This window comes from Oryzias melastigma, linkage group LG14 (genome assembly GCF_002922805.2).
Source record: "Oryzias melastigma strain HK-1 linkage group LG14, ASM292280v2, whole genome shotgun sequence".
In the NCBI taxonomy this organism is placed as follows: domain Eukaryota; kingdom Metazoa; phylum Chordata; class Actinopteri; order Beloniformes; family Adrianichthyidae; genus Oryzias; species Oryzias melastigma.
The window spans coordinates 4,127,238-4,154,925 of NC_050525.1; the positions used below are offsets into that span (position 1 = coordinate 4,127,238).

Below are 27,688 nucleotides of genomic sequence, written 5' to 3' on the forward strand. Positions count from 1 at the left end.
AAAAAAAAAAAAAAAAAGGATATTTTAGATTATTTATAACTGTACGTCCTCAGATAAACTAAGGCACTTTAATTTATTTTTTCCATGAATACTTTTTGATTCAGAGTTGTTCTTTGAAAAGATTTTAATCTTGTACGTTGCTTCTTTTTTTAAAATATATTGTTCATATATCAGTGTTAGAAGCAGGCTGAATTAATTGACCATAAGCAACACTGATCACAACTAAACAGATTTAGTAAATGGAGTAAAGTGAAAAAGACTCAAAGGCATGAGATCACTTTGAAAGATTTCAATAGAAATCCTACTATGTGTATGAAAAGTAAAAAATAGCATAAGCAATATCAACATATACCTTCATTTTTACATGACAGTTTAAAAGATTAATTTGAACTAAGAATACTGTGAAGAACTGACATATAAAGAGGGGCAAAAAATAATATTTGTCAGTTACTGATTCTCCAAGTTGTCCCAATTAAAAATATGATTTTGGTCTGTAATGTTCATCATAAAAACAAACTTCAGCTGTAAGAGACATATAGTGAAAAAAAATCCAGGAAATGATACTGTATAATTTTTAAAGAAGTTCTTTTATCCTCCACTCATCCCCTGCATTGATGTCCCCTGTCTGAACTGGTTATCCATATCAAAGAAACCCATCCACATCCTTAAACAGACAGACTGCAACCTCTCCACCATGGCCAAGACCAAAGAGCTGTCGAAGTACCCCCAAGGACAAGATTGTACACCTGAACCAATCTACAACAAGCAAGAGCTTGATGAGAAGGAAGAAATAGTAGATCACTGACCATCTTCCTCCACCGGGAGCTCCATGAAAGATCTCCCCTCATGGAACAAATAATCTTAAGAATGCTGAAGAATAGTCTAGTAGTACTTGAAGAGAGCTGGAACCACAGTAACAAGGTTACCATAGTGACACACTACATTGTCATGAATTCAGAGGTCCTCTTGCTTAAACCAACACTTATCCAGACCGTCTAAAGTTCTCCAGGAACCATCTGGAGGAGGATGGGGTGAAGGTCATGTGGTCAAATGAGACAAAAATAGAACTCTTTGGTATGGAGGAAGAAGAATGCTGAGTTGCATCCAAAGAATACCATCCCTACTGTGAAGCATGGGGGTGGGAACATAATGGTTTGGGGTTGTTTTTCTACAAAGAGGACAGGACGACTGAACTGATCCATGTATGTTGAGATTTTGGATAAAAACCTCCTTCCATTAGTGAAAGCCATTGAGGATGAAACATGATTTGATCTACTAGCATGAAAATGATCTAAAACACATCGCTCGGGCACTAAGGGAGTGGCTTTGTAGAAAACATTTCAAGGTTCTAAAGTGGTCCAGCCAGTCTCTGGACAAAAATCCTACAGAAAATCAATGGAGAAAATATCACAGCTCTTGAGGAGATCTGCATGCAAGAATGGACCAAAACAGCAGCTACAGCACTAACCTGCAAAGAACCCCTACAGGAAACCGTTCACCTCTGTCATTGACAATAAATTCTTTAAAAATCATTAAAAAAAATTTTTTACATCCCGTCTCTCACAGCTGAAGTGTTTTTAGGATGAACTTCACAGACCAAACTCATCTTTTTAAGAGGGAAAACCTGCAGAAATTCACTGCTCTTGAAAACAAGATGCAAAAAAGACAACTGACGCGCTAAATGTTCTGTGTGGTTTAGAGTGATAACTGTCACAGATTAGTTATTTGGCATTTGCTGAATGACCTGATTCTCTTTCACACACATGATGCTAACACATCATTGGATGGAGAACTCTGTGTCAGTGTGGGGAAATAAGTCACGGGGGTTTGACATTTCAAACACCAGGAGACAGGGAAAGGTTTGGATAAAGAGGTCATGAAGTACCTGCATGCAGTCCAGTGTACTCTGGTAAGCAAAGAGACAACACAAAGAGTGACAAAACAAACACAGGCATGCTTGTGAAAAAAGAAACATACGAATCCGGTTGAAAAGCTGCTGTCTTAACCAGAAACAGTTTGTTTCCCGCCACAGCAGCCTTTCACATAAAAACAAACGCAACATTTGCTTAAGAGACTGGGAAAGGCTGTGTGTTAACCAGGCAGCAAACTCGAGCTCTCAGGAGGAAAGGAGGTCTGCTGTTATAGTTCAGGTTAAAAAAGATGAGGCTGGAAGCAAACAGCAAAAACAGCCAGGAGTAAAAGAGACTTTAAAGCAGGTTTAGCTATACTCTACCAGCTCCCGCCGCAACACAAGCTGAGTCAACTCCTAAAACACAACACACACTTATAAAAAACAACTGAAACGTGTGATAAGAACAGCACTTAATTTGAACTTCTCTGTTTCAATCATTCAAAATCAGAGGCCAATCACGCAGACAGACGGGGATTTCTACAGTCATCTGCTGCCTGGATTCACTTTGTCTTCGGAGGGTGTTACACTCAGACTGAAAGCAAGCCTGAATGTCACCGAGCGGCCATCTGTTCAGACGGCTCTGAGCTTCAAAGCTTTGTCTACTTTCTTTAACTGCATCTCTGCAAAATGCTTGACAAGAATATTATCTGAATCAAAAATCAATTAACTTTTTTAAAATAAGAAAATGTGATGTTTTGAGTTGTTTTGCACAGAAACAGTGGATTTAAATAGTCGTTCAACACACAAGAAGTGCGACAGATTTATAAATTCATGCCAAGCTTTTGGCTTATCTCACTTGTTTTATACCAAACTATAGAAACGTTTTCCTTTTTTACTTCTATTCTAGTTGGGGATTTGCAGTGTGACTACAAAATTGATGTGAGTGCTTCTGTACTCCTTCAGTCTCTGGGTTTTGCAGAAACTCACCTCCAGCATCTGAACCACTCCTTCATGCTCCCTCTTGGCAAATAACTGAGCCTGAAGATGAAAACGAGATGAAAAGTCACTTCAGTCTTGATTGTTTGCTCATAAAAATCGAAGTCAAAGCAAAGGGAGCTCCACTGGCTCAGTGTTTTTGGTGTCCAAAGGTTGCCTCCTGCTGGGCAAAGAAGCCAATTTTCAATTTATTACACTGAAAGTAAGCGTGCAAGCAGGACTGGGCGATAAATCAGTTTTATTTTTCTTTAAAAGGGTTTATTCAAGGGAGAATTGGGATTTTTTTTTTATTTCCTCAGGATCCTTGGCTTTTGGGCTTCTGTTGTTACTGTCTCTCGTAAGGCAGTGATGTTAAAATGGCAATGGCAAAGAGGAATTTGTTCCCAAAAAAGGAGCAACCTCTTCAGTTGGAACTGGTTCGGTTTTGCAACCTCAGACTTGGAGCAACGAACTCTGTAAAATTTGTTTGAAGGCCTTCAAAAGAGTAAGGACGACAAATTTGTTTCAACCCCTGAAACTAAACTGAAACAAGCCAAATCGGTGGCCTTGTTGTAGAGTGTCTGTCCTAAGACTGGAAGGTCGCGAGTTCAAATCCATGGTAAAGTCATACCCAAGACTAAAAATGGGACCCACTACATCCCTGTTTTACATTCAGTATTAACCCTGTAGGACCCAGGGGGTCACATTTGGTCTATGTTCTTCATTTCTTTGTTCTTTCCTTCTTTTTAACTATTGTTTTAGCTTATTTCATTTTATTTTTTTGGCCGCTGTAATTGGTGGTACCTAAAATAAAAAAATAAAAAATCAATCTAATTTTGAAAGTTTAGAAGCAAATTGTTTCTTTTGTTCTGGAGGGTTAAAGAGTTGGAGTGGGTTCAGCTCACCACTCTCCCAGGGGAGGGGTCAAATGCCAAAAACAAATGTCATACTTCCAGGTGTGTGACAGCTAATGGAACTCTGTCACATGCAAAAGCGCTGCTCTCTATAAAATGCTAAGGCTAGCAGCAGCTCATGAAACACCTACCGCATTGTTTTACAAAGAATTTTACAGCTTGTATTTGAATTCAGGTCAACTCTCAAAGAAAATATTAAAATTAAAGAGTTTTTGTTAGAGTCCCCCATGACTATCTTGATGACTTTTGGAGCTGAGCAGCCCGCCTTCTCTCCTCCAGCACCTGAGCTAGACATGCTAGCCGGGCCAGATGAGAGGTTTTTCTCAGGTGCAGCAGAGCTGTTGTGATGTAAAGAAGATCATTCATTCAAACAGAGTCTGTGACAGTTTGACTGACAGAGATTTAAAAGGAGAAATACTCGGAAATGCAAAAAACAAAAAGATTTCTTATTACATTTATTCTCTTTCATAAGAAAAATGCCAAACAGACGTTAAAAACTAAAAAAAACAGGATTTTCATTGGAGCAGCACTTTAGATATATTTTAACATTTTTTTAAAGAAAGTAAAGGGAAGAAGTATAAAATTTATTTAAACCGGAAATTGAATTTGGTATGAAAAAAAAATATTTTTAGCTCATATTGCCCAATGCTGGGTGCAAACCCAATATTTGAGCGATTCTATTGTTCCATGGAAGTGTTTCTTACCCGTTGTAACCGTTTGATTTCATCCTGTTTGAACTTAAGGATAGCCAGAGCCTGCTCATGTTCCAATTCCAGCTGCTGCCTTCGCTCGGCGACCTCTCGCATGTGCTGCTCAGAGAGAGATCGGCATATCAGCGAGGTTGTGTGGAGAGAACTTTTTGAGAAACAGGTTTGACTCCTGCAGTACCTTTAGGACCTGCTCTAGGTTCTCCAGTTTGGCACGGAGTCTCTGGTTCTCCTCGAGAACTGAATTACGCTGAGCGGTCACTTCAGAGAGTTCTTCCCTCAACTCCTCATTCTCAGCCCGAGACTGAGAGACAGCAACAGGATGAATTGAGTTAAATCACTGCAGCTTCACTTTACAAGACTATCTAAAGAAGACCAGTACTGAGCAGAGCACCGAGCACTGACCTGGTCGAGCAGCAGTGCCTTCCTCCTGAGGAGATCTGCCTCCTCCTTCAAGTGTTCATTTTTGCCTCGCTCATTTTCAAGCTGGCTCTCCTGTTCGAAAAACAAAAATCAAACTTGAGATCAGAGATCGATGGAAAGCTTTTAGATCGTCAAGGAGCAAAGTTAGATTGCTTACCAAATCTAGACATCTTCTCTGTCGCTTCTTTACTTCATGCTCGAGATCTTCACATTCTTTTCTCTTGCTGTTTAGCTCACGTTCCTGTAGGGACACAAAAACGACTCATCCCTGATCTCCAATCAGAACTAACTGTGCACACAGGCGCAAAGCCAAATTATTTGTATTCACTTTGGAAAACAGAATTAATTGACTTCAGTTCCATATTTGACCTTAGACAGAGCAGCGCTGAGGTATTACAAAGCTTAGCATCCTCTAATTATTCTAAATGCAGCTTACATGCAGGAGCAGTGCAGGAGAAATCAGCTTATTTCACCATGACCATGGGGCCTGAAAAAAGTATTACCACAGCCACTGAGAGGAGGGAAGCTGCAGACTGGCTAATTGCAGACCACCAGCAGCTGACAGGAAGAGATACCGTGACACTTAGCAGTGATGACACAGCAAGACAATAAAGATAATTAAAATGCAATCTGTGGCCTGATTTGGATGACTGTGTTGCTGTCACAGCTTTGGAGAGCCATGTGTGTGATGTAAGGATGCTCTGCTGGGTTGCTACAACACCACTGTGAAGTTCAGCTAACAATTCAAAGGTTTGTCACACAACTGAAGAAAAACACGTGGGCCTAATTTGTTTGGTCAATCTGACTTCAAGTTGACCTAATGTTTATGGATTTATCACTGTGCCAACCAGGATGACCTTTACAAGTTTTTAAATAACTTTTAAATCTTTTATCTTTAGAGTTATCATGAAATATGTCTAGGTACTAGAGAAAGATTTAACAATAAAACTCTTCCTGGAAAACAGGCATCTAAGATGAGACCTGAGAACTCAGAAAATTAAGCTGAACTTTAAACTCAGAAAAATGCTCCTTGTGATATCAAAGGTAGAAATCAAGTTATAGTGAGGGTACTGTTTGTGCAATTCTCTAAAAAAAAGGAACCCGAAGTACAAGGCCTGAATACCGTCTCCTGGTTCATGTTGAAAACCAAAATCACAGAAAAGTAAAAATCTGGACAAAATCAAGAACTCGAGAAGACTTTGCTAGTGACACCAGGGATACCATAATTCTTGATTAAAACTGAAATGTATGTTACACCATGGTACCGAACAGCAGAGAACATGAACCACTGCATCCCTACTGCGTATGTGTTAATGTTGAAAGTGTCAAACAACTTATGCTGTTTATGCTAAATTTAAAAAGGACTTTCTTTAAAATTACATTAAAATAGGTCTTGTATAAGCCAACTGAAATATCTTTCTTCACAATAACTTTGCTATTAGCAAAAAACATACCATAACATAACTGTTACTGTGACTCAAAAATTGAGATTTGAGCCGAACTGTGAAGAAAGTAAATTGTTGAAACCGTACTGACATCTGACTGCAAACTTTTAGTTTAGGAATCTGTGGGAAACTGTGGAAAACAATACAAAACAAATATTTGAGCTAAATAATGACTGAGTGTAAAACTTTGAGGCACCCCTTACGTCTTAAGCAGTGTGTTCTTTTTGAGGATCAAGATTTCCATTTTTTATAAGGACTAAAATGCTTCAAAGTTTCCCCCGATTATATTTTCATCTATATAAAAGGGTTCCAAGTGGTCTTTCAATTATGATTATTAAAACCTGTCATTTATTAGGGCACTGTTTCTGCAAAGAGGCAGTAGTTTATTAGAATTTCACCTCTGAGTTGTGGGCGGGATTGTTGCCTCAGAGTAAGCCTGCCCCCATTTCCCATCATTCCTTTGCTTTGATAGCTTACAGCCCCTTACAACCCCAACCTATCCTGTTGCACGGTTTGTTGCCAGATTCCAGCTCGGAGAGGGAAAACAAAGACACATGATTCTATTTGTCTACAAGAATGGAGTAAAGCAGCAGGTGTGTTCCTGCTACAAGCTTCACAAGCATCACAGCCATCACTCCTTTCCAATTCTCTGTATATGTCCTCCATTATCGATACAAGACCATGTTAAAAAAAACACAGTTTTCATCAAAGTGAGTCTTTAAAAGTTTTTCATGACATCCAATTTTAATTTTTTTAATTTTCTTTTATCATGTAAAAAAACAAAAACAAAACTAATGTCTTAAAAAAAACAGCTTGGAGTAAATGTGCAATATTCACATACAGTTAAGTTTTTAAAATGCTTACATAGTCTTTGTGAAAGCTATGATGACTTTCTGCTAAAACCAAATGACTCAAAGACATGAGAGGTGTCTAAAACACGTTATAATGTAGCTTACTATTGTACAAATCCTGGAAAGCGTGTGTTTTAACCAAAACATAGAATCTCCATAGATCATTGGGTTTGATTAAGAACCTGTCAGATTCAATCTTTAGTAAATAACACAGAGTAGATTTGCCATTTTGACTAAAAAACCTAAATATTTCTCTGACAAATTTAACAAACCCTCTCTGGTCAAAAGTTTTACAGACAGTAAGGTGAGACTTTCAAAACATAGATGTTTACATATAGAGTTAAACAGCTGCTAAAATAGTCAAATCTATTCCTGTAAAGTCAGCCGGTCGACATACTGATGTTTGGGTTAAATGCTGTCTGAGTAACTATTGTTATTTTTAAAGAAAATGTCGGTGTTTAAAGACCCATTCTGATGAAAACTGTTTTTTGGTTTTTCACATGTTCATGTGTCATTTTTCTAATGATGGAGGACATACATGAGGAAAATTAAGCTTGAAATTGCATTTCTGTGTATCTATTTTTACAAATCATCGTGAATCAGGAGCAGACGATACAGTGCTCTTTTGCAAAGATCATATTTGTTGCATTGAAAATACGCTGGGCGGGCCACAAGCTCCCCGCTTCGCTCTGCAACAACGAGGGGAAGGGGAGGCGGAGTGGCTCCACGCCAACAGTCCCTCCCACAACTCAGAAGCAAATTTCTAATGAACAACTGCTGCTCTGCAGAAACTGTCCTAGAAAACAACACAGGGTCTTTGATTGTTCTTAAAAACGGCATAATCACAATTAAAAGAACACTGGGAATGCTTTTACAGTAAATGTGTGAATTAGGACTTCAAAAAACAAACGTAAGTCTTCAGCTTTGAGTTCTCCCTTATTTTTTTTAATGTAACTAGAACTAGATAACTGATTTCAACTTAATTTTTGAAAAATCTACACAAACAATTATAGAAACAGACAGAACTGGTGCACCAAAACATGAAAATATATTCAACTAAACTGATGTTACCAAGGTTAAAACAATCTCTTTACTAAAGGTATTCTCCAGGTTTATTGCAAAAGTGTTCTGCAGTGTGGCAGTAGTTCATTAGAAATTCATCTCTAAGTTGTGGGCGGGACTGTTGGCAGTACGGGTGTAACGATTCATTTTAGCAACAATTCGATTTGATATTTGTGGTTGCCGATCCGATTCACTTTTGATTTTGATTCATTTTAAAACAACTGTTTTCTCTGACCTAAAATCGATCCAAGACATCATATTCAACCAGTGTGACTCGGAGATAAATACCTGGGACGGAAGATTCCTTGTATTTCTTACAAGATAATCAAGTGTAAATTAAAGATGTGTACAAACCAACAAGTAAACAAGAATAAATGTCAATACATTATCATTTTAGTTTGATAAAGTTCAGCCCTCTGTTGCTTTTCCACTTAAAAATAACACAAACTGACCATCATAGGAACATTCTACCACACTGTATGGTCGTGTCTTTGTGTTTCCACACATTAGATTGTAATTATGGTTGGTCTTTTTCTGCTGACTAACATCACATGTATGCTGTCTGCTGTGATGGTACTTAGTTGTTTTTACGTGACAGTAAAATAAATATACTGTACTTCAATCCAAATGGTATTTTCCAATGTCAAAATGATTATCAATTTAACTCATTTTTAAACAAATGTATAATGGTTTAGGTCAATTCAGTTGGATTCTACCCCAGACAGATTGATTTACCTGGATTGTAGGAATAGAAATTGATTTGTCAATTAATCATTACAGCTGGAAAGGAGTAAGGTTGCACTCATTTCCCATCATCCCTTTGTTTTCACTTTCTCCTGCTAGCTAATAGCCCCTCACACCCCCAATCTAACATTACCAATACAACAAAAATGGTGAGGAATATCAGAGCTATCCATCTGTACAGCTTTAACCCCAGATATCAGCTCAGACGAGGATAATGAAGACATATATGGATCTATTTGTCTACAAGTGAATGAATCAGAATGGAGCGGAGCAGGGAGCTTATAGTTTGTGTATAACAACTACAAGCTTTTTCCAATCGTATTTTTTCATCTGCTCCTGATTCATTACGCTATAGATAAAGAAATTATTATTATTATTAATTATTATGCTCAGAAATGTCATTTTAAGCTTAGTTTTCTTTATCTGTGTCCTCCATCATGAACACCAAAAAACACAATTTTCATTGGAGGTTGAAGAAGAGAATCAGTTCCTAAAGACAATATTTGACAGTTTTAGAGTTAAGCATCACTTTTGGGTTAACAGTGGGAGACAGAAGCTGCTTCTTTTCTTGTGATTCAACCCTCAGCTTTTAGCACCCTCAAAGAGAACCTTCCTTCTTCATAGATCTTGCACTAAGGCATCCACTAACACACTCTTGGACCACGACTCTCCTTGAATACATTCCTTTTTCACTGGGTTTGTCTTTCCTGTTGGGGTTCCTTCTGTTTTGCTTAGTCTGCATCTCCTTTGCTCGGTTTTCCATCCTGACCAGGAAGGTCAGCAAACAGCTTACAACAAGGTCTATAAAAAGCCCGAAAGCTAGCTGTAGGATCCGTGAGGCCGGTGTGCTGCTTTCCTGCATCCAAGAGAAAAGATCATCCCAGGATTGCGTAACAAATCTGATGGTGGTTTGTGCTGCAGCAGCAGTCAGTGCAGTTACTGCAATGACACTCAAGCTTCAGATTTATATCAGATGCAAAGTGGATTGCAAAACTAGATCCCTGCTATTTGGCACAGAAAGTTTTTTTTTTTTTTTGCTGCAGAGAGTGACTAAATGATCGACTCTGGGGGACGGATCAACTTGGTTACACTGGTGGAGCGTCGATGGAAATCAAACTGCATTTATCATCTCTTAGATATAATTTGTTCTCAGTAATGAAAATAAACATGCAGTGGAAAAGTCCTGCATCCATAAACTCCTCTTTAATGTTCATGAGAATTTAACCCCTTTTCAGTAAAAAAAAAAAATCCCTTATATTTTTGCTAAATTAAGATAATTTTGGACTTGAAATCGTTTGATGCATATTTGCATCAATAGGTGTCAAGTGGTTAAGGTGGAATATAACGGCTCTCACCAGAAACTGAATCCGCTGCTCTTCAGGGGGGTCCTCCTGGTGGGAGGGGCTCGGGCTAAGGCCCGATGGGGGCGTCACTCGTAGCCACGACTCCCCCTCCTCTGTAGGAGTCTTCGTACACCTGGACGGAGCTTCATCTAACCCCACACATGGGGTTTCTCCTCCAACCTGAAAAGGGCGGAAAAAATCAGAAGGTTTATTTAACTTTGTGGAGATAATCTCTGAAAAACAAGTCAGTTTGTGTCCAAGTTTTCTATTCTCACAAGCAAAACAGAGAATTAACAGAGGTTCCTTTCTAATGGACCAGTTCCTCTGAAGAAATGATCCAGGAGCCTCTATTCTCCAACCAGGAAAAGTGGAGTGACAGTTTGCTTTCCTTAATGACTTTAGCTGCTGTCTATGACAGTTACCCCAGATCGAGGTGAGAGTGGGCAAGGAGGGATTGAGAGAAGGGATGCACCTCCTAAACTTAGTGCAAACCTAATAATACTCAAGGTAAAACTGTGCTAGTGCTGCTGAGGCCATGACCCCGTAACAGGATAAGAGGTGCTGTAGCTCGTGCAGAGAGGAGGGTCCATCCTCCACAGCCTTCTCCTGTCTGCACAGGCTCTGTCTGCATTGGTCTTATGCTTCGGTCTGATCGTAATAAACCACCACCAAATAAAATACAAAAAGCTGCTATTTCACATTTTGCAATAAATGAACTAAAGTATTCCATCCATTATGAGCTTGAGTAAAACTCTTGTCATGCCTGTCTGATGTAGTTTTTGGAAAACACAGAGCACTTTTCATAAATATCATAGGATTGAATGATTTATTTCAACCAATTAAAAAAGAAAACAAGGGAAAAAGACAATAAAAAATAGATATATCAAATCGATATGATATGAATTCATAAATAGGTTGAAAACAATAAAAAAATAAAAAATGAAGCACTCTTTTTGGCATTTTAGTTGATCTTAATCACAGATTTATTTGCCTAGTGCCTTCAGTTCACACATGACACACTGGATCTAATAAATACAATGATTATCAAAAAGAGTTTGAGTAACCATGCAAAGTTTGATTCGTTGTTGAAAAGGGAGTAGAAAGAACCAAACTTATATGATCCCACCCCTCTTGTATTGTTAATTCTCTATAGTTATCATAATAATCTAGTTCCTAACATCTATTTAAAGTTATTAATATGTTTTCAGTCCTAGTGCAGATTATCCTTATTGTACATCATGTAACAAAAGCAGAATGCGTATTGATTATCATCAAAGATATGAATATAGTTTTACAAAAATCCTTAATAATCGCCATGTAATACAAACTGAGAAATAAAATTGAGTTCAGGCCGAGGTCATATTTTGACCATAATATGGAGCAACCCTAAATCAAACATAGTTGACAACTTTATGTTGCAGTGAGCTCTTTTCCACATATATCTTATTCTAATAAAAACTTGAAAGTAAAAATTAAATAAAAGTTAATGACATCTATTGAATACCAGGGGAAAAAAGACTAGGATAATAGATGGACAATGTTGCTGCAAATAAGGTGTTGACTTACTTGAGTACCTTCAATAATAACCTACATATATTTCTCTTAACAGTGTGTCATTTTGGATATTCTATACAGAAAACAAAACAGTCATGCATCTGGAAAAAACTACTTTGTTTTTACTTATTAATGTTTCTGAAATGATGACATTACTGAGTATTTTAAAGTTAAAGATTCTTTTTATCATAGTTAACTAGCAATCAAACTATATAGATTCTTAAAATGGTTTAAAATCGTCCAACTTTTTTTGCCCATGGTGCCATGTTTACCTACTTTAATGTCTTTTGGCTATATTTGTTCAGCTCCATTTTTTTCCCTCTCCAATGTAAACATTCTAATTTATTGAGTAAACATCAGGGATTTTTCCCTCAATGATACAGGACTTAGTGTCAGCATACTTTCAGCGAGGATTCAATAAACATTTTCTTCTGCAACCCTTTGAGAACTTCCATCCATCCATTTTCTTAACCCGCTGTATCTCCTTGGGGGTCACGGGGCAGCCAGAGTCTGTTGGACACAGGCGGGATAGCCCCTGGACAGATCGGTTGCAGGGCACACTATCACTCCCACACACACCCATACCTAGGGACACTTTAGAATGTCCTTAAGTATGAAGAAGCTGGAGTCAGACGCATGCACAAGGAGAGCGTACAAACTCCACACAGAAAGCTCCCAGCTGGGATTAGAACCAGGGACTTCTCGCAGTGAGGCAAGAGCGCTAACCACTGTGCCACCGTGCAGCCCCCTTTGAGAACTTTTAAGCTATAAAATCATTTTCCAACTTTCAACAACTTTCAAATAGTACAGTATTTTTTAAATTATTTTACAAAGGGAAATCAGTAGAAAAGCTACTTGAACAACCCTATTCTAAAAATACATGACCTGAATAAAATACTGAACAAAAATATACCTTTCATTTGAAAACCTGGTGCCTATCATACTTCTACACAACTTTTTTAAAGTTGCTGTTGTTGTTAAAGTGTAAAGTCCATTTGATGCAACTCCAATTTTATGCTTACGGTCTAAAGGACACCTTCAGAACAAAGTGAGTGACAGCCACAACAGTACAGCCTCTTCTCAAAAACCCTTTCCTTGACCCTATTGGCAAAGGTCACAGGTCAAAGAAGAGGAGGAAGGAGAGATTCAAACAAAAACTGAGAAAGGAAATGTATTTATGCATAATTCCAATTAAACATGTCCAGAAAAATACAGCAGATAGAAATGATGTCACTCCTCCAAATTAGAACTACAATGATCAGAGGATGGACCTAAATAAAAAGATAATATATTGCTGCAGCGTTCAAAACATGCAAGCAAGTAATCCAACACAAAATATTAAAAAACACACAAACACAAAATTCTAAATAAATAAATAAAAATAAGAAAGCTAGATGTGTTAGCATCAGTTCAGTTTGGTTCAGTGTTTGTATGATAGCTATGAAGTAAATTCGCAGAACACGGATGAATTCATTGTAGACGATCAGTTGTTGCTTCGCTTTATATGTTATCACAACAACAAAAACATGCCGGTCTACTTCTGAGACAGTCACGTCGAGTGCTAAACGGCAGTTCAGTGACCTGTCTGTTAAGTGAGGCTATCCCAGGTTTATCTTTTGGACACCAGACCAGATGGCATTAGAGGTGGTGACGAAAGGCAAGCAGGAGGGGACTACAGTAATACCATTGGCTTCTGGTCAAGAACACTGCACAGAAAGGAGGGTTTTTAAGCAGTCGCTGCTCATTTTTCTGCTCCTTCAGAGATCAATGCACAAACAGCCATCTCTGACTCCTGGCAAAACTCCCATATTTGTTTTTAGTTGTAGCTAAACCAGCCAATCCTGTAATGACTCCTAACTAGCTTGTAGGTCTTGAAGGTGTACACACAGAGCGGGCTGACACGTCTCACATCAGCAGCACTTGCTGTTTTCGTTTCTCTCGGTGAGCAAACGTGACTTTTTCATACAAACTGAGAGCTTCTAGAAAAAAAGGACATTAAACGATGAGCTAAAAGCAGCTATAATCAGGCTTCTGTCAGCATGTGATATAATTCTGACATGAAATGAAATCAAAGGGAGGAATATTACATAAGACCTCATTTATACATGGAATTAGGCTGTCACAGAGAGCACAGAGAGCTTTAACAATGTCTTATGAGGGTTTATGTGCCAACTCTTCATAAAACTTACTTTGGATGCAGCTGAGTGTTTTGGCATCGATCATTACAAGTAGAGAGAAAAACCCGCCAGCTTTAATTTTACAAACATATACTTTCACTGTCCGGAAGGATATCTCATATAAACTTTAGAAGCAAAACGTCAAAGATTTTTTGTCAGTTGCATTATAAGATAGTAAACAGAATCAAAATGTTTAATTCTTTTCAAATCTGGGATGTGTGCAAGGATGTTTTACTGTTATTTCCTTAATAATGAAAATAAGCTTTAAGAGAAAAATATCCAAGTTGTTAAGAATGAAAACCATTGTCCTCAATTAGGATGCAAAATTTAAAATATGCTTTAAAAATATGCCAAGCTTGCTTAAATAAATAAGAAGGTACTGATCCATCTCTGAAATATATTGTTTCATGTCAATAATGTTAAATAAATTCATTTTTATCAAACATTTTCTTGCTCCAGATGGCGGTGGCGTTTCTCTGAAAATGTGTTGAAATTTTGACACGTTTTCTAACACATGAAGTAAATCCACAGCTGGTTCAAGCTAATTTCCCATAATCCATCACTCCATTAGCAATGTATACAGACTGTATCGTGTCTGAGTGATGTCTAAGAAAATACACAATATAAACAACTATATAATGTAGGTTTATAGACTCATTAAAAGACTTTTAAATAAAGATTTTTTAAATGGAAGGTTAAAAAAAATATTATAGCAGGAGTTTAGTGGACGAGAAAACGAAGTTACTAAACTGTAATGGTCAAGAAGAGTAAATTATGATCAGAAGAGACTCTGGGTGAACATGTCACTTTAAGATTCTTGGGACAAACAGCAGCTCAATAGAAAAATAGTAAATCTGAAGCTGAGAGATGAGCAGTTAAAGTATCTTCTTTTAAAATAAATGAGATAACACAAACAAATTTAAAACTGCTTTCAAAAAAGCCAATGAAATGCATTAACATGGATTAAAGTTTCATCATTAATCAGAGTTAAATGAACACCTCTGAAGTTGACTTCTATCAGTGAGGTGCAGCTGTGCTCCGTCACACTGATGTGCTCCACCTATGCTACAGGATGTAGCGCGCCCTGAGCCCATGCGTACTAAAGCAGGGCCAGATCCCATTCAGCAGGCCCTGGATGCCATAAGCACATTGGTGTAATCCCTGCAGACTACTGGAACGGGTAACTGGATCACTTCTTTTAAAAGCACCTTAATGGATTGGCCTGGCCGTTGATTTTCTGTTTAATGCGGAGCACATCGATGTCCAGATATCAAAAGCTCCTCTGCGTCTCGTCTCCAATTCCGCGCGTTTTAAACGCTACATCTGGAAGCTCCAAAAATACTGCTGTTACAAAACCAAGTTCTGTGACAACCCGTCCCTGACTAGGCCTCGTGCTTGCCCCACCTTCCTGATCTAAAGTAAAGCAGCAGCCCGTTACTCATGAGGCTGGGATTTACCACAGGATTTACTGAAGAGAATATTTAAAAAACAGCCACTCGATCTAAGAGCTTCTTTAGCTGGGAGTGACAGTGCAATAAGGAGATGCTTGAACATGCTCCTAATACAGATATCAAACACAAATGCGACAGTCCTCTTTGCACCTGTCCTCTCCCACTTCTGATTGGACATTAGTTTTTCCCTGTGAGTTCTGCACAGGTTCCTGTTAAAACGGGTTAGAACATAAAGTCCAGCTGACACCTACACACACAAGACAAGAGTGATGACCTACCCCTTTCGTGTGATCTGTGGCAACGTCAAGGATTTCCTTGGCCTGCTAGTTATCCAGTGCAGGACGAAAAGTGTTTAGTGCGGCTGTAGTCTTACCTACCATCCAAAACCCTCTCACCGCTGCTACAGCAACAGAGAGCGGATTACTGGACTGTACCATTCTGTTGTTGGAGGGGATTAGAGTTCACACAACATGGCCCCTTTCTGGGTGTGCGCGTGGCACAGGGTGTGCGTGTGCACGTCCCACAGATGAGAGATTACCGCAATCGACATTCTTCACAAGCACAGATTTTTCTGCACTTCATCGTTTTGTGCAAGAAAGTCTTGCATTTGCACACAATGTCTTAAAACGTTATGTAAAACCGAGGTCACCGAGCTGAGGCTGCGCCTTTAAAAACCCATCTCTGAAACTGAAATCAGGAAATTGCATTTTCCCCTTAATGCATTGATCCGCAGCTTCAAACGCACAAAATTCTTTTAAACAGGAGCAACACTGCATTATGCAACACATTTCACAGATTCACAAAGTGCACGTTTTGTTTCCATCCTTATACCAGAGAGTAGAGCATAAAAGCACGGAACATAGAGAAGATCAGCATTAAATGCAGAGAGGATCATGGTGTATTACTTTGATAGCTTTGACTGGGCACAAGTTAAAGACAGGGAATCGCCTCATTACAGCTTGTGGCAGATTAGTACTGAGTCCAACAGCAAGCCGGTAGATAGAGAGAAACAGTTTAAACGCCAACAGAAAAACACAAAAAAGCAGGTTTTAGAAAAAGAGCTTGACTCTACTGCACAGAGCAGTGTTTCAGAACTCTGAACATTTCAAACTGTCCTGTACTTGAAAGTATTCAACCTGCTTTTCTTGTGAAGTCATGACGTACAGTTTGTAAACTGAATTTTTTTGATTGAAATAAGAAGGAGTTTAATCAGTTTTGTTGAGACACCTGATTTGTTCCGAAGCTATCTACTCTGCTGAAAGCCCAGAATTGTGTTCCCATGATGCACTGTTCCTGCACTGGTTTTCCAACCTCGTCCTGCGTCTTTTCCAGCTTGCCCTGCCCTTCTCAGTGCTGATTAGCAGGATCAGGTGATTCCCGATTCTGTTTGACTAAACACACTTAAACCCAGTAATCATCACTGAGTAGAGGAGGGATAGCTAGAAGAGACACACGGACTAGTATCAAGCACTAGGGCAGATGAAAACTGGCCTAAAGTAGATCCTGCTATTTCTGTAAAGACACTTTTGTAAGGCACTTCAGAACTGCTGAATTTCCTGTACTTACAGTAATGTGAGCCTTTGGTTCTGCTTTTAACAAACAGTTTTTTCTTTTAAAAATGAACTCTTCCCACTTAGCCTTTTGGGCTAAGAAGGACATCCAGAGAAGAAACAATACTTGACTGATATTCAGCAGTGACATCCTGAAGCAAAGAGAGTAGCTTGGAGGTCTGTCGTTTTATTAAATTAAACTTAACTGGAACTGTGGGTGGATGGTGTCTATTTTGGAGAAAGTAAAAGAGAAGCCCTCAGCTAAGGACCCACTCTGGTTATCTTTTGATGTACTGTAAAAGTGTTCCGAGTCGTCTTTCATTTATGGTTATGTCATTTTTAGCTACAATCAAAAGGTGAGAATTTTATCTCATTTTAGTTAATCAGGAAGCGTTTACCTTCTCTTGCCCCTTGTCTTTGGTATTTTCCCCACATTTCTTGACGTGGAGGTCCGTGTCATCCTGCTGTCTGGATGAGGTGACAGACAGCTGCCTCTGGAGACGCAGAACTTCCTTCTGAGACTCCCGGAGAAGGTTCTCAACCTCCACTCTGCTTGACTGAAGAGGCAACCCCTGCAGAAGTGGCATCAGTTCAGAACATTTTTCAGACTCAATATATACTCTCAAAACACATAAACATAGATAAATGCTAAAAAAACAAAAAAAAAAAATACTGAACAGTTACCTCAAGTTTAGAGGTTAAATGGTAACCAAACTCCTGTAATTTTAATTTATTGTTTAATCTTTTAATTTTATTTTTAAATCTACGACTCCTGTTGCTTTTATTGTGCTTTATGTGTGTATGTTTTTACGATTGTCAGCAGATGACCACATTTAAATTTCCTACGGGATTATTATTAAGGACCCTATCTATCTGTCTAAATCAACTTTTTTGGGGCTGTTGACCTCTATAAAAGGGGCTTTAAACGTGTTGGTCATTGCCAATTTTGTGAAAAGTTATAATAAACTTGTTTAATTCTTGGAAAAAAATAGTCAAAACCCGTGCTGCCCCCTACAGGTTGAAACGAGGTATTACACTTGAATTTCATGATTGGTCAAACCATGTAAGTCCCACGTCATTTCAGAAGTCCCACGTCATGATCTGCAGCTCCAGTAATGATAACAGTCCTGTTCCCCAGGCCCACCCCTCTGACTGGATTTTCACATTTCGGCTGTGGGTGTGGTCAGCCTCCAACTTCCCTCTTTGGTAACCCTTCAAGCTTAAAAAACTGTCATTTTATGTTCAAGCAAATTCATTTATTTTAAAATGTAAAACTGTTTCTGTTAGGCAAATGTTAGATAAAGTCTCTGAATTGTCCAATTTAATTTTTGTTTATAATCTCACCCCTTTAACCTTAATATCAAGGGTTTATTCTGAAACTCAGCAGTTTTTTATATTAAGAACAATCATTTAAAGTTGTCATTAACAGCAGGCACAGAGAATGACAGCCTTTTCATGCACTGTCATCTGTCGTCACATCAGCAGTGACGCAGCCTTTCTAATACAGGCTTAGGAGGATGAACACTACCCACACAGTCCAGCAGAGGGCAAACTTGTGACATTATGTTGGCCCAGATAAATCTGAAGGATAGATCATTAAGGTAAAATTCTCTCAAACTCATTCAACTTGTGCTTGGCTAAATAAACTTACTCAGCTTTCTCGTGAGTTACGTCTATTTATCAATTCTTTCTTTTACCTTAGAATGGCCCAGCTGATCTTCCAGCTCTCTGCACTCTTGCTGCAGAGCAGCAATCTCCTTGTCCTTGGACAGCAGTGCATCAGCATGATGGGCTAGGTCACGGGCTCTCTGACGGGCAAACGCTCTCTTGTAGTGTTCCACAGACCCAGGCCTCATCAATGACGGGGAGTTCACCTGAAGAAAGAAACTGTAAGGTTACGAGGAAGCAAACAGTATAAATCAAACTTCTGTTTGTGCTGCTAACTAACATAATATTTGAATGTGTATAAAGCATTTGATAATTTATGTCATTACTTTAGGGGTTTGAGTAATTTTATCAGGTTTTTCTCAAGACAACCCTTAATTCTAATTCGTTATCCATATTTGTGAGCATCTTGAAAAGTTTTTTTTGTAAAAATTACATAAAAATGTCATTTAAACTTCATGCTTGGCCCAAAGTGGCAAGGTAAAAATGTTAGAAAAGGTTTTATGAACTGAATAAAATATGTAGTTTTTCCAAGACATTCTTCGAAATAATGAAAACTCTTCATTATAAAAGCTACTTGGCTTCTGTCCTTAACTTAACCACTTTTCAAAACTAAAATTGAGTCCCTCCAACCACATGTAATTGTGCAAATAAAGAGGTTTATTAGGCCATTTGCAACCTTAATAAATACTTGAAGTCCCACTCCAATCATCTTTTGATATATTTTAAAAGCATTCCCAGGGGTCTTTTAATTGTGATAATGCTCTTTTTAGCCAAAAATCAATAAAATCTGTGTCGTTTTACAAGGACATAGTTTCTGCAGAGCTGTAGTAGTCCATCAGAAATTCACCTCTGAGTTGTAGGAGTAAAGGTGCTTTAACACCAAATGTGAATGTACGACAAATTCGCATGCCCCGCCCCTCTTTCGCCACGCGGTGAATTTGCTGCTCGCTGCCTGTCCCTGACGCCACGGCCGCATGTGGGAGGAGCTACCATCTCTGTCTGTGCATAGCTCACTTGGAATTAAAGGAAGACAGATACAACGTCGAGGAATAAGGTTTATTTATTGTGAAGAGTTCTACGAAAACATCAGTAATCATGTCTGCATGTTTGAGTTTATAAGATTATTATTAAAAGATTTTCCCGGTACAGGGGGCTGTGTCTGTATGACAGCCGTTTCCACAGTGTTTCTGTGTCTCTGTGGCTGAGCTTGTAGGCTCACTGTTTCGTATTAATCCGAGGGGGGAAAAATAAAATTAGGAGATCTTTTTCCTTTATCTTAAATGTCTCAATGAGTCCCAGACCCGCAGCGTCTCCCTCTCTGACAGGATATTGAGCGAGTGAGCTAAGCCGTGGGAGCGAAAGCCGCCGATCTGTCCAGAGTGTATCCCTCCTTCTCCCAAAAGTAGACGGATGAGCTCTTCAACCCTGCGGCTCAAACAGGTAAAGGAAAAAGATGAAAGTTCTGGAAAAAAACGCTCACTTTGGACTAGGATTCTACCCGCTGACTGAGTCACTGAAAAAGTCACGCGCCCAAAGCTGAGTTCCTGATTGGCAGATGCGATGCAGCGTCTGTCAAACTTCAGGTATTTTACATTTTGGCCATGCCACCCAATTTGCGCCTCGCTGTTCAAATCAAGCTGCTGGCAGATCTTCACGCCGCGCCTGTCGATCAAATCGCGATGCAGAGCTTCAGTTCACCTCAGAGTGTGCCTGTACCATTGATTTAACATTGGAGCTGGCCGAATCTGCCACGCAAATCGAGAAAAGTGGTGAACGCACCTTTACTGATGGCGCAGAGCAACCCCGCCCCCCTTCCCATCTTGCTGCCACTGACTATATATGGGAGCTTGGAAGAAGGACCTTGTGACCCGTCAAGTGTATTTTCTACGTAACAAATAGGATCTTTTTCAAACTGCATTTTTTCGTCTGCTGCTAACTCACAACAATTTGAAGAAATACTTAGTGCTTAATTTTCTTTATAAATGTCCTCCACCTTCAGAAAAATGACACAAGAGCATGTTGAAAGCACCATTTTCATTGGAGTGGATCTTTAATTTTCATATTTTTTGTGCTGCGTTAGGTTATTCTGCTGTTAGCATCATCATATCCAACATGTGACAAAATGATAAAATGTAAAGGGTTTTATGGTAGAAAAGTAACTAGCAGCCTTTAGTCCCAAGTGTGTCCAAACACAAATTGGTGTTGAGTCATTTCAAATATTTGCTTTGTGTGGCCCACCACTCTCAGGTTGGCCTCCTGTAGTTTCCGTGCCCGCTCTTCCAGCCGTTTAGCAAGAACTGCCAGCTCGGTGTTCTTCTTCCTTAACCTCCTGACCTTCTCCTCCGTCCCTGGAGCGCTGCTCTTCCGCTAAACGCACGGACATCAGACCAAAACGGAGAAGAAGGATATAACATCTTTTTCTGAGGTGTTCTGACCTACTTTCCACAAAGCCTTCAGTGAGCAGAACACGCTGTTATTTTTAGTCTTACCAGCAGGCCATTCTCCTCCTTCAGCGCGCTGCAGGTTTTTTCCAGCTCGTCCAGGGCTCGCAGAAGCTCTGAGTTCTGACGCACCAAAAACCCATAGTCTGTACCATTCTGAAACAAAAGCACAGAGAGAATGCTCAGATTACTTTCCTAGACTTAATAAAATCAACAACATTCACATTTAGTTGAAACTAGGTGAATAAACAATGTTTTTTTAGTGAATCTTTTTTTTCTTTAAAATATAACATGTCTTTAGATGGAAAAACAAAAGGAAAGCCAATGTGGGCCAATCTCTAAAGCAGACCTCATTTAATGTTCTTGAATATGTAAGAAAAAAGAATTATTGCACTGCAACCAGAAGAAAACCCATAACACTGACTCAAACCAAAATTGTTCCCTCCAACAACTGTGGGATAAGCTCTGCTGAACATGAGATAAATATCTGTTTGACAGAAGTCTCTGCAAATGTTCCACACCTGATCAATGAGCTTTTTTTGCAGCTGCAGTTCTCATAACATCCAGCAGTAAAGTCTGAGGACTCCTCTTTTCAGTCACATGTTCATTTAGAACAGGGGTCTGCAACCTTTAACGCATAAACAGCCATTTGGTCCAGATCTTACAGACCAAAACCCAGCGAGAACCACCTCACTGTTAGGAGAATACACTTTCTTTATGTTTTTGTGTCCATACATTTTTAAAATGTAGTTTTTAAAGATTTAAAATAACTGAATTATAAAAGTGTTGTATTTTTTTTTTAATAATTTCTATTTTATTTGCTTTTGACAGCAGTAAATACAAGTTCCTTTCAAAATAAAATACATCCAGTGGCTAATCAGAAGCTCCTGCTGCAGCAAATTTTCTACAAATAAAATGTAAGAAAGTCAAATGTTTTTATCTGCTGTGTTTTATATACCTTTAAAAAAAATTGTACTTTTTGCTCTTTTTATTGTTGCTGATAAGTCTTGTTTTCATGCTTTTAAAACTGTGGTTGTATTTTATGTTTTCTCCATTGTGAAGCACTGTGTTATCCATGTCTGTTAAAGGTGCATAAATAAACTTTACTAACTTAATTACTTAATTTTCTATCATTCTGACTTTGTTGCACCTTTATATTTTTTCTCATTTTGCTTCCAAATATAAGCATTACAACATTAGAGTATAATATGATTTAAAAAAAAAAATCACAATAAAATTTATACTTGAAGAACTTTGTCTCAGAAGAGCAACTGTTAATAACAAGATAAGAAAATCTGCTTAAATTAACTAACCATTGATTTCTTCAAAGAATTAGCATTTTCTGTAAAGCTAAAGAGCGACCATAAAGAAAAAAAGAGCTCCAGAGCCCCAGGTTGCAGACCCCTGGTTTGGCATTAGCAGGTCTGATAAAAATGGTAGTCCTACCATCTGGAACAGTGTTTGCTAAGGTAAAACTGTAACTACTAGAAGTCCAACAACTAAACCCTGAGTCAACATTTGTAAGTTCCTCTCTGCTTTAACCTTTAATGTTCCACTCTTTCCATCCACAGGGAAGTTTGGTCTCACAAGAAGAAGCTAACATCTTTAACACCCAATAAATCCAAGAATCTTTAACCTTTTCAGGAACAACATGAGTTTGAATCACCACCAAAAATCCATCAAAACACCCTTCTGGAGCTGTCAACTTTCAAGCGCTGCAGCTTCTTGTAATGAGAGCCAGTTTGAGCAGCCATGGATTAGACCACCAAGGTGTCAGCCTCAAACCTTAATCCCTAATGCTCTAAACATGCTGACATCCTCCCACTGTCACTCATATTCTTGTAAGAATCAGTGCAAACTACAGTCTGTCTGCCGCTAAAATGCCTTAAAGACTCACTCCAATCACTCTTAATATTTATTTTTTTTATGTTTGTTTCTTGATTTTAAATTCAGTTCTTTTTACCTTTTTACCTGGTTTTATTCCTGCCTATTTAACTTTTTTTAATTATTAAATGTTATTCTAATCTTCACTATTAATATTTATTTTGATTTTTTCTTTTAATGGTTTATGTAAAGCATTTTGAATTGTCTATGTACATGAAATGTGCTATACAAATAAAAATGAAATGAAAATTGTATAAAACTAGATCCACGAACGTCTTTGTTTTCCTGAGCTAGTATCTGGCTCTAAACTGTACAGCTGGAGAGCTAAAGTATTGCTCGCCATTTTTCTTGCGCCAATACTGTTAGGTTAGGGTTGTGAGGGGCTGTAAGCTAGCGGGAGAGCATGGAAACAGATGGGTGATGGGAAATGGGGATGATCTTACTTGCGCCAACAGTTCTGCCCACAACTTAGAGGCAAAAAAGAACTCCTACCGCTCTGCTGAAACTATGTCTCAGAAAACAAAACAGTTTTTTGGGGATTTTGGCTAAAAAACATCATCATAAAACGCTTTAATAATAAATCAAAAGATGATCAAAGTTGGGTCTTTAAGAAAGTGTATGCATACCTGTAAGTAACAGTGTTGCACAGGGGAACCTGTTTTTTGTAGCTTGTAGGAGAAACAGAGCAGCAATCACTGTGGCAGATCATCCATAAATCATTCAGGGTTGTAATTGGTGTGAAGAGGCTGAGTGGACAGAGTCTCAGAAAGATCTGTCATCAAAACGGATGTGAGGAGATGACACTTCAGCTCCAGGAGTTTAGTAATGAGCCCTGAGGCTCAGCGGGAGAGGCCGTTCAAACACCTGCCCCGCATGAATCTAAGACCTGACAGCTGACAGAGGGGGGTGTAGTGGAAGATGTACACTTTTCTCTATTAGGACCTAAAATATAACACTGCTTCACAAAAGATGACCAGAAGGGTCAAACTAGGGCTGGTTCTGCTTTTGCTTGTAATGACGGAAAAAAACAGAAACACACAATGTGATGATTGAAACTGTTAAAAAAAAACAACTACAGAATTGAGTGACACTTCTTCTTCTGTCCTGTTGTCAGTGGCAAATACTGAAACACACACCTACAGGGCTCTCTAGTCTGGTGGCTGTTGCTATCTATTTTTTTAAAATCACATATAAGTCACAGCTGAGTATAAGTCTCACCCAAACTATGCAAAATAAAACGTTTACTCCGAAAAATACGGTAAATGACTGACCTGTTCTGATTCTATTCAAATAAGTCAAAACATCTACAAAGCATTGGAACCACTGATCTGTTCATTTAAAATCACAATTTTCTCCAAAGCAACTGCTTCAACAGTTACAATGACAAGATTAGTTACTTTTAAAAAAATGCCAAAGAAAAAAAAGATACTGGTAAGGCAATATTTGTGTTCAGAAGTTTTAAATGGTCATAACATGATTTTCTTAAGCCTTTCCGAGTGTACTGTACCTATATACATTTATCATATTTATTTATTTATTGGTTTATTTCTCAGGGACAGCGCACATTAAAGGATTTACTGCAATGTGCAAAAATTAGCGTAGTCCCTGGATAGATGCTTAAAACATCAACCTAAAACATTAAATCAACAATAAAAAGCACCATAAAAATACTCTAAAATACAGAGATAAAACAATCAATTAGAGTACATACAAACATTAAAAATGCACACATTATGAGTCAATAAAATTGATACAAAAATGTGATCAAATGTACAGTTGAAATAAAAAAAATGTTGTTGTGTTTGTTACAAGCCAGTTCTTTATATACCTTTTAAAATCACTATATATTCCGACTTCTCTAATGCTGGGAGGGACAGAGTTACACTGCTGTGAAACTGTTATAGAAAAGGTGCTCTGACCAACGGCACTTCTCAATCAAGGAACTGTGCAGTCTCCCAGAGTAGCCCACTTTGTCACTCTCTGAGAGCTAGAAGAGACTGGATGAATTTATAATTGGCTAAATGGAATTTAACATGGTTTGAAACTTTTTAAATTTGGGACCTAAATCACAGTCTGGAATCAATTAAAACTCCAAGAAACTCAAATTCAGGGACTACTTGTATTTTTTTCCCCACCACAAAAACACTTGTGTAGTTGCACTGTTTGTTTTGTAGAAAAACATTGCAACTGTTTTTTCACATTAAGTTTTAAACTTGAATGGTCTACCCATGCTGCAATGCGATTTTATCAGCCACTTGAGACGTGCTGTCCCCAGATGTATAGATAACCATGTCATTGGCATACGTCTGGCAGAAAACATTAGAACAAGCTGAAGGAAGGTCATTTATATACAAAGAAAGAGTAAAGGGCCCAGAATGGAACCTTGTGGGACCACTGTGGATATAGGGAGCAAAGAGAAATGATAATCTTGTGCTCTAAATGACTGAGATCTGTTTAATAAAAACATAATTCAATCCTTTTTATTGTGTTAGCCAAAAAAATATTTAAACCTTTGTACCTCTGATACACTAAAAAACAAATTATTTATGAAATATTAGTTATTTGCGTAAAAATGTTCCTACCCGGAAGTAAAACGTCTCAATTCCTGACGCACCACCTACCGCTGCATGTGGCAAAATACCGCTTTGGGAATCTTTATAGTGAGGAATGAACAGTATAATACACTTAAAAGCTCAAAAAGTTGGTTTCTCATAGTATGGCCCCTTTAAAATTCTGTAGACTGCAGTTAATTTAATCTCAAATAATTTAATCTAATTTTAATCTGACCTAAATTTAAACACAAAATTGCAGGTACCACTCTATTAATGAAAGTCAAAAATAGTGCTGTTGATCGATTAAAAAAAATAAACCAAATAAATCACAGTTTTGGGTAGTGATTAATCACGATTAATCACTATGTTTTACAAGGTAAATTTTATACGACAATATGCAGCTTTTGTACAAAAACAGGCCAGAGAGAAAATGTTCCCCTTTATTTTTATTGTCTGATGTATTTTCAGAAGTTTGATTTGTGAGCATAAAACACATCAACAGTAAGATAAGCAGAACTCTAAAGACTTTTATGTCAGCAGTTTTACTCCAAGAAAACAAAGATGCTGACGTACAGCCAAAAGAAACAAACAATTGTGTTTCTACACTTTAAATGGCGTGTGTGAATACTATCCTGATTGGTTGCTGGGTTCCGGTTACAATGTTCTGTATGTGAAAGTTTCTTTAAAACAAACTTTTGGTTCATTATCTGGACAAAAATAAGCAGTAAGAGGTGAACTTTCTCTCTGAACTGATGCTTTATTTAACTATCTTATGGGGTCCAGATGACCCCACCTTTATGTTGATGAGTGATCCCTCCCCTGACAAAATGAAAAAAATAGCACAACTAAAGTTCTAAAAATTGATTGAATATTTATTTTATTTTCAAAGTGACCATATTACAAATGGGATAATGCCAGATGAAGTGTGCATTACCAGAAATAACGCACACCTGAACCAGTGGAAGATGGTTACTTCATGGAGTATAATTAATTAACGTTAATAAATATTAATGCATCCATCATTTTGGATTCATTGCTTGCATTAATGCATTAACATTGACAGCCTTAGTAAAAACACAACGGCTGTTAAAATATGCCAAGAAAAATATAATGAAATAATTAATTTAAATAAACCAATGAAATTCAGACCTTTTTTTATTTTGTTAAAAATAATATTTTGTTTAAAAAATGCCAAATTAAATAAGCCTAATTAAAAAGGAAACTGGCTTTTGCAGTGCAGCAGCAGAAGAAGCCCCCCACTGACCAGTACACATGTCATCTGACAGAAAATGATCAATATCTTGTGCTTGCATTCAAATCTTCCTCTCTCGAGAATGAATCTAAAAACTGTCAGTTATATCAGGCTATCCTGAATTCGCTCAGACTCCCATGATTCTATTCTCTTTTGAATTCTGCAGTCCAGACAGACTAATAAATGCCCCGGACACTCATATGAAGGACACTGGGGCTTTTCCAAAACATCACGGGTATCTCTGCCACAGAACAGGCCTGCAGGTGGTGAGGTCTAGCTCAGGCCAGTGCACGCATTAGCATGGAGCTGGTCCTCATATCCCACTAGCACTGCTCTCACACAGACCTGGATCAGTGAAGGAAGGCAGATGTAACAGCAAGGCAGGGGGGTCTCCTCACAGACGTCTGTTCATCTACTCTGAAAGCTCCAGTGTGTCTGCATCAACCGTTAAACAACTCATTACTAAAGGGAGAACGCATCATCACACAGTCATCTCAGTGTTGACTGCTTTACACACCATTTAAAGCAGGGAACTTGTGGCCCGCCTAGAGTATTGTCTATGTAACAAATACAATATTTTTTGTCTGCTCATGACAACAATTTGAATAAAGAAATACTCAGAATCTGTCTCTATCGCCATTGAAAAATGCCACAATAACATGTTAAAAACACCAAAAACACCATTATCATTGGAGTGGGTCTTTAATAATATATAATGAAAGCCTCAAATTGATTCAGGGTTCATCAAATCAAACCACTGAATAAAACATTTATGCTCCAGTATCTCACTATGACGCTATTCAATTAATTAAAAAAAAAAATTACATATATTGCTCACACATC

At 38.2% G+C, this 27,688-nt stretch overlaps 1 protein-coding gene across 8 annotated transcripts in view; it reads right to left on the reverse strand.

The window, feature by feature from the left end:
- Window positions 1–27,688, reverse strand: part of LOC112142366 (peripheral-type benzodiazepine receptor-associated protein 1) — a 74,938-nt gene that overhangs the window by 32,315 nt on the left and 14,935 nt on the right. For all 8 annotated transcript variants that reach the window (XM_036215339.1, XM_036215337.1, XM_036215341.1 and 5 more), the window contains 11 exons: window positions 21,206–21,313; window positions 20,955–21,083; window positions 18,746–18,922; window positions 17,447–17,620; window positions 10,329–10,496; window positions 5,029–5,112; window positions 4,854–4,943; window positions 4,630–4,752; window positions 4,446–4,550; window positions 2,840–2,890; window positions 2,234–2,266 (listed from right to left, as the gene is read on the reverse strand). In XM_036215339.1, the coding sequence (XP_036071232.1) occupies window positions 2,234–2,266; window positions 2,840–2,890; window positions 4,446–4,550; window positions 4,630–4,752; window positions 4,854–4,943; window positions 5,029–5,112; window positions 10,329–10,496; window positions 17,447–17,620; window positions 18,746–18,922; window positions 20,955–21,083; window positions 21,206–21,313 (1,242 nt within the window). The remainder of the gene's footprint in view (window positions 1–2,233; window positions 2,267–2,839; window positions 2,891–4,445; window positions 4,551–4,629; window positions 4,753–4,853; window positions 4,944–5,028; window positions 5,113–10,328; window positions 10,497–17,446; window positions 17,621–18,745; window positions 18,923–20,954; window positions 21,084–21,205; window positions 21,314–27,688) is intronic.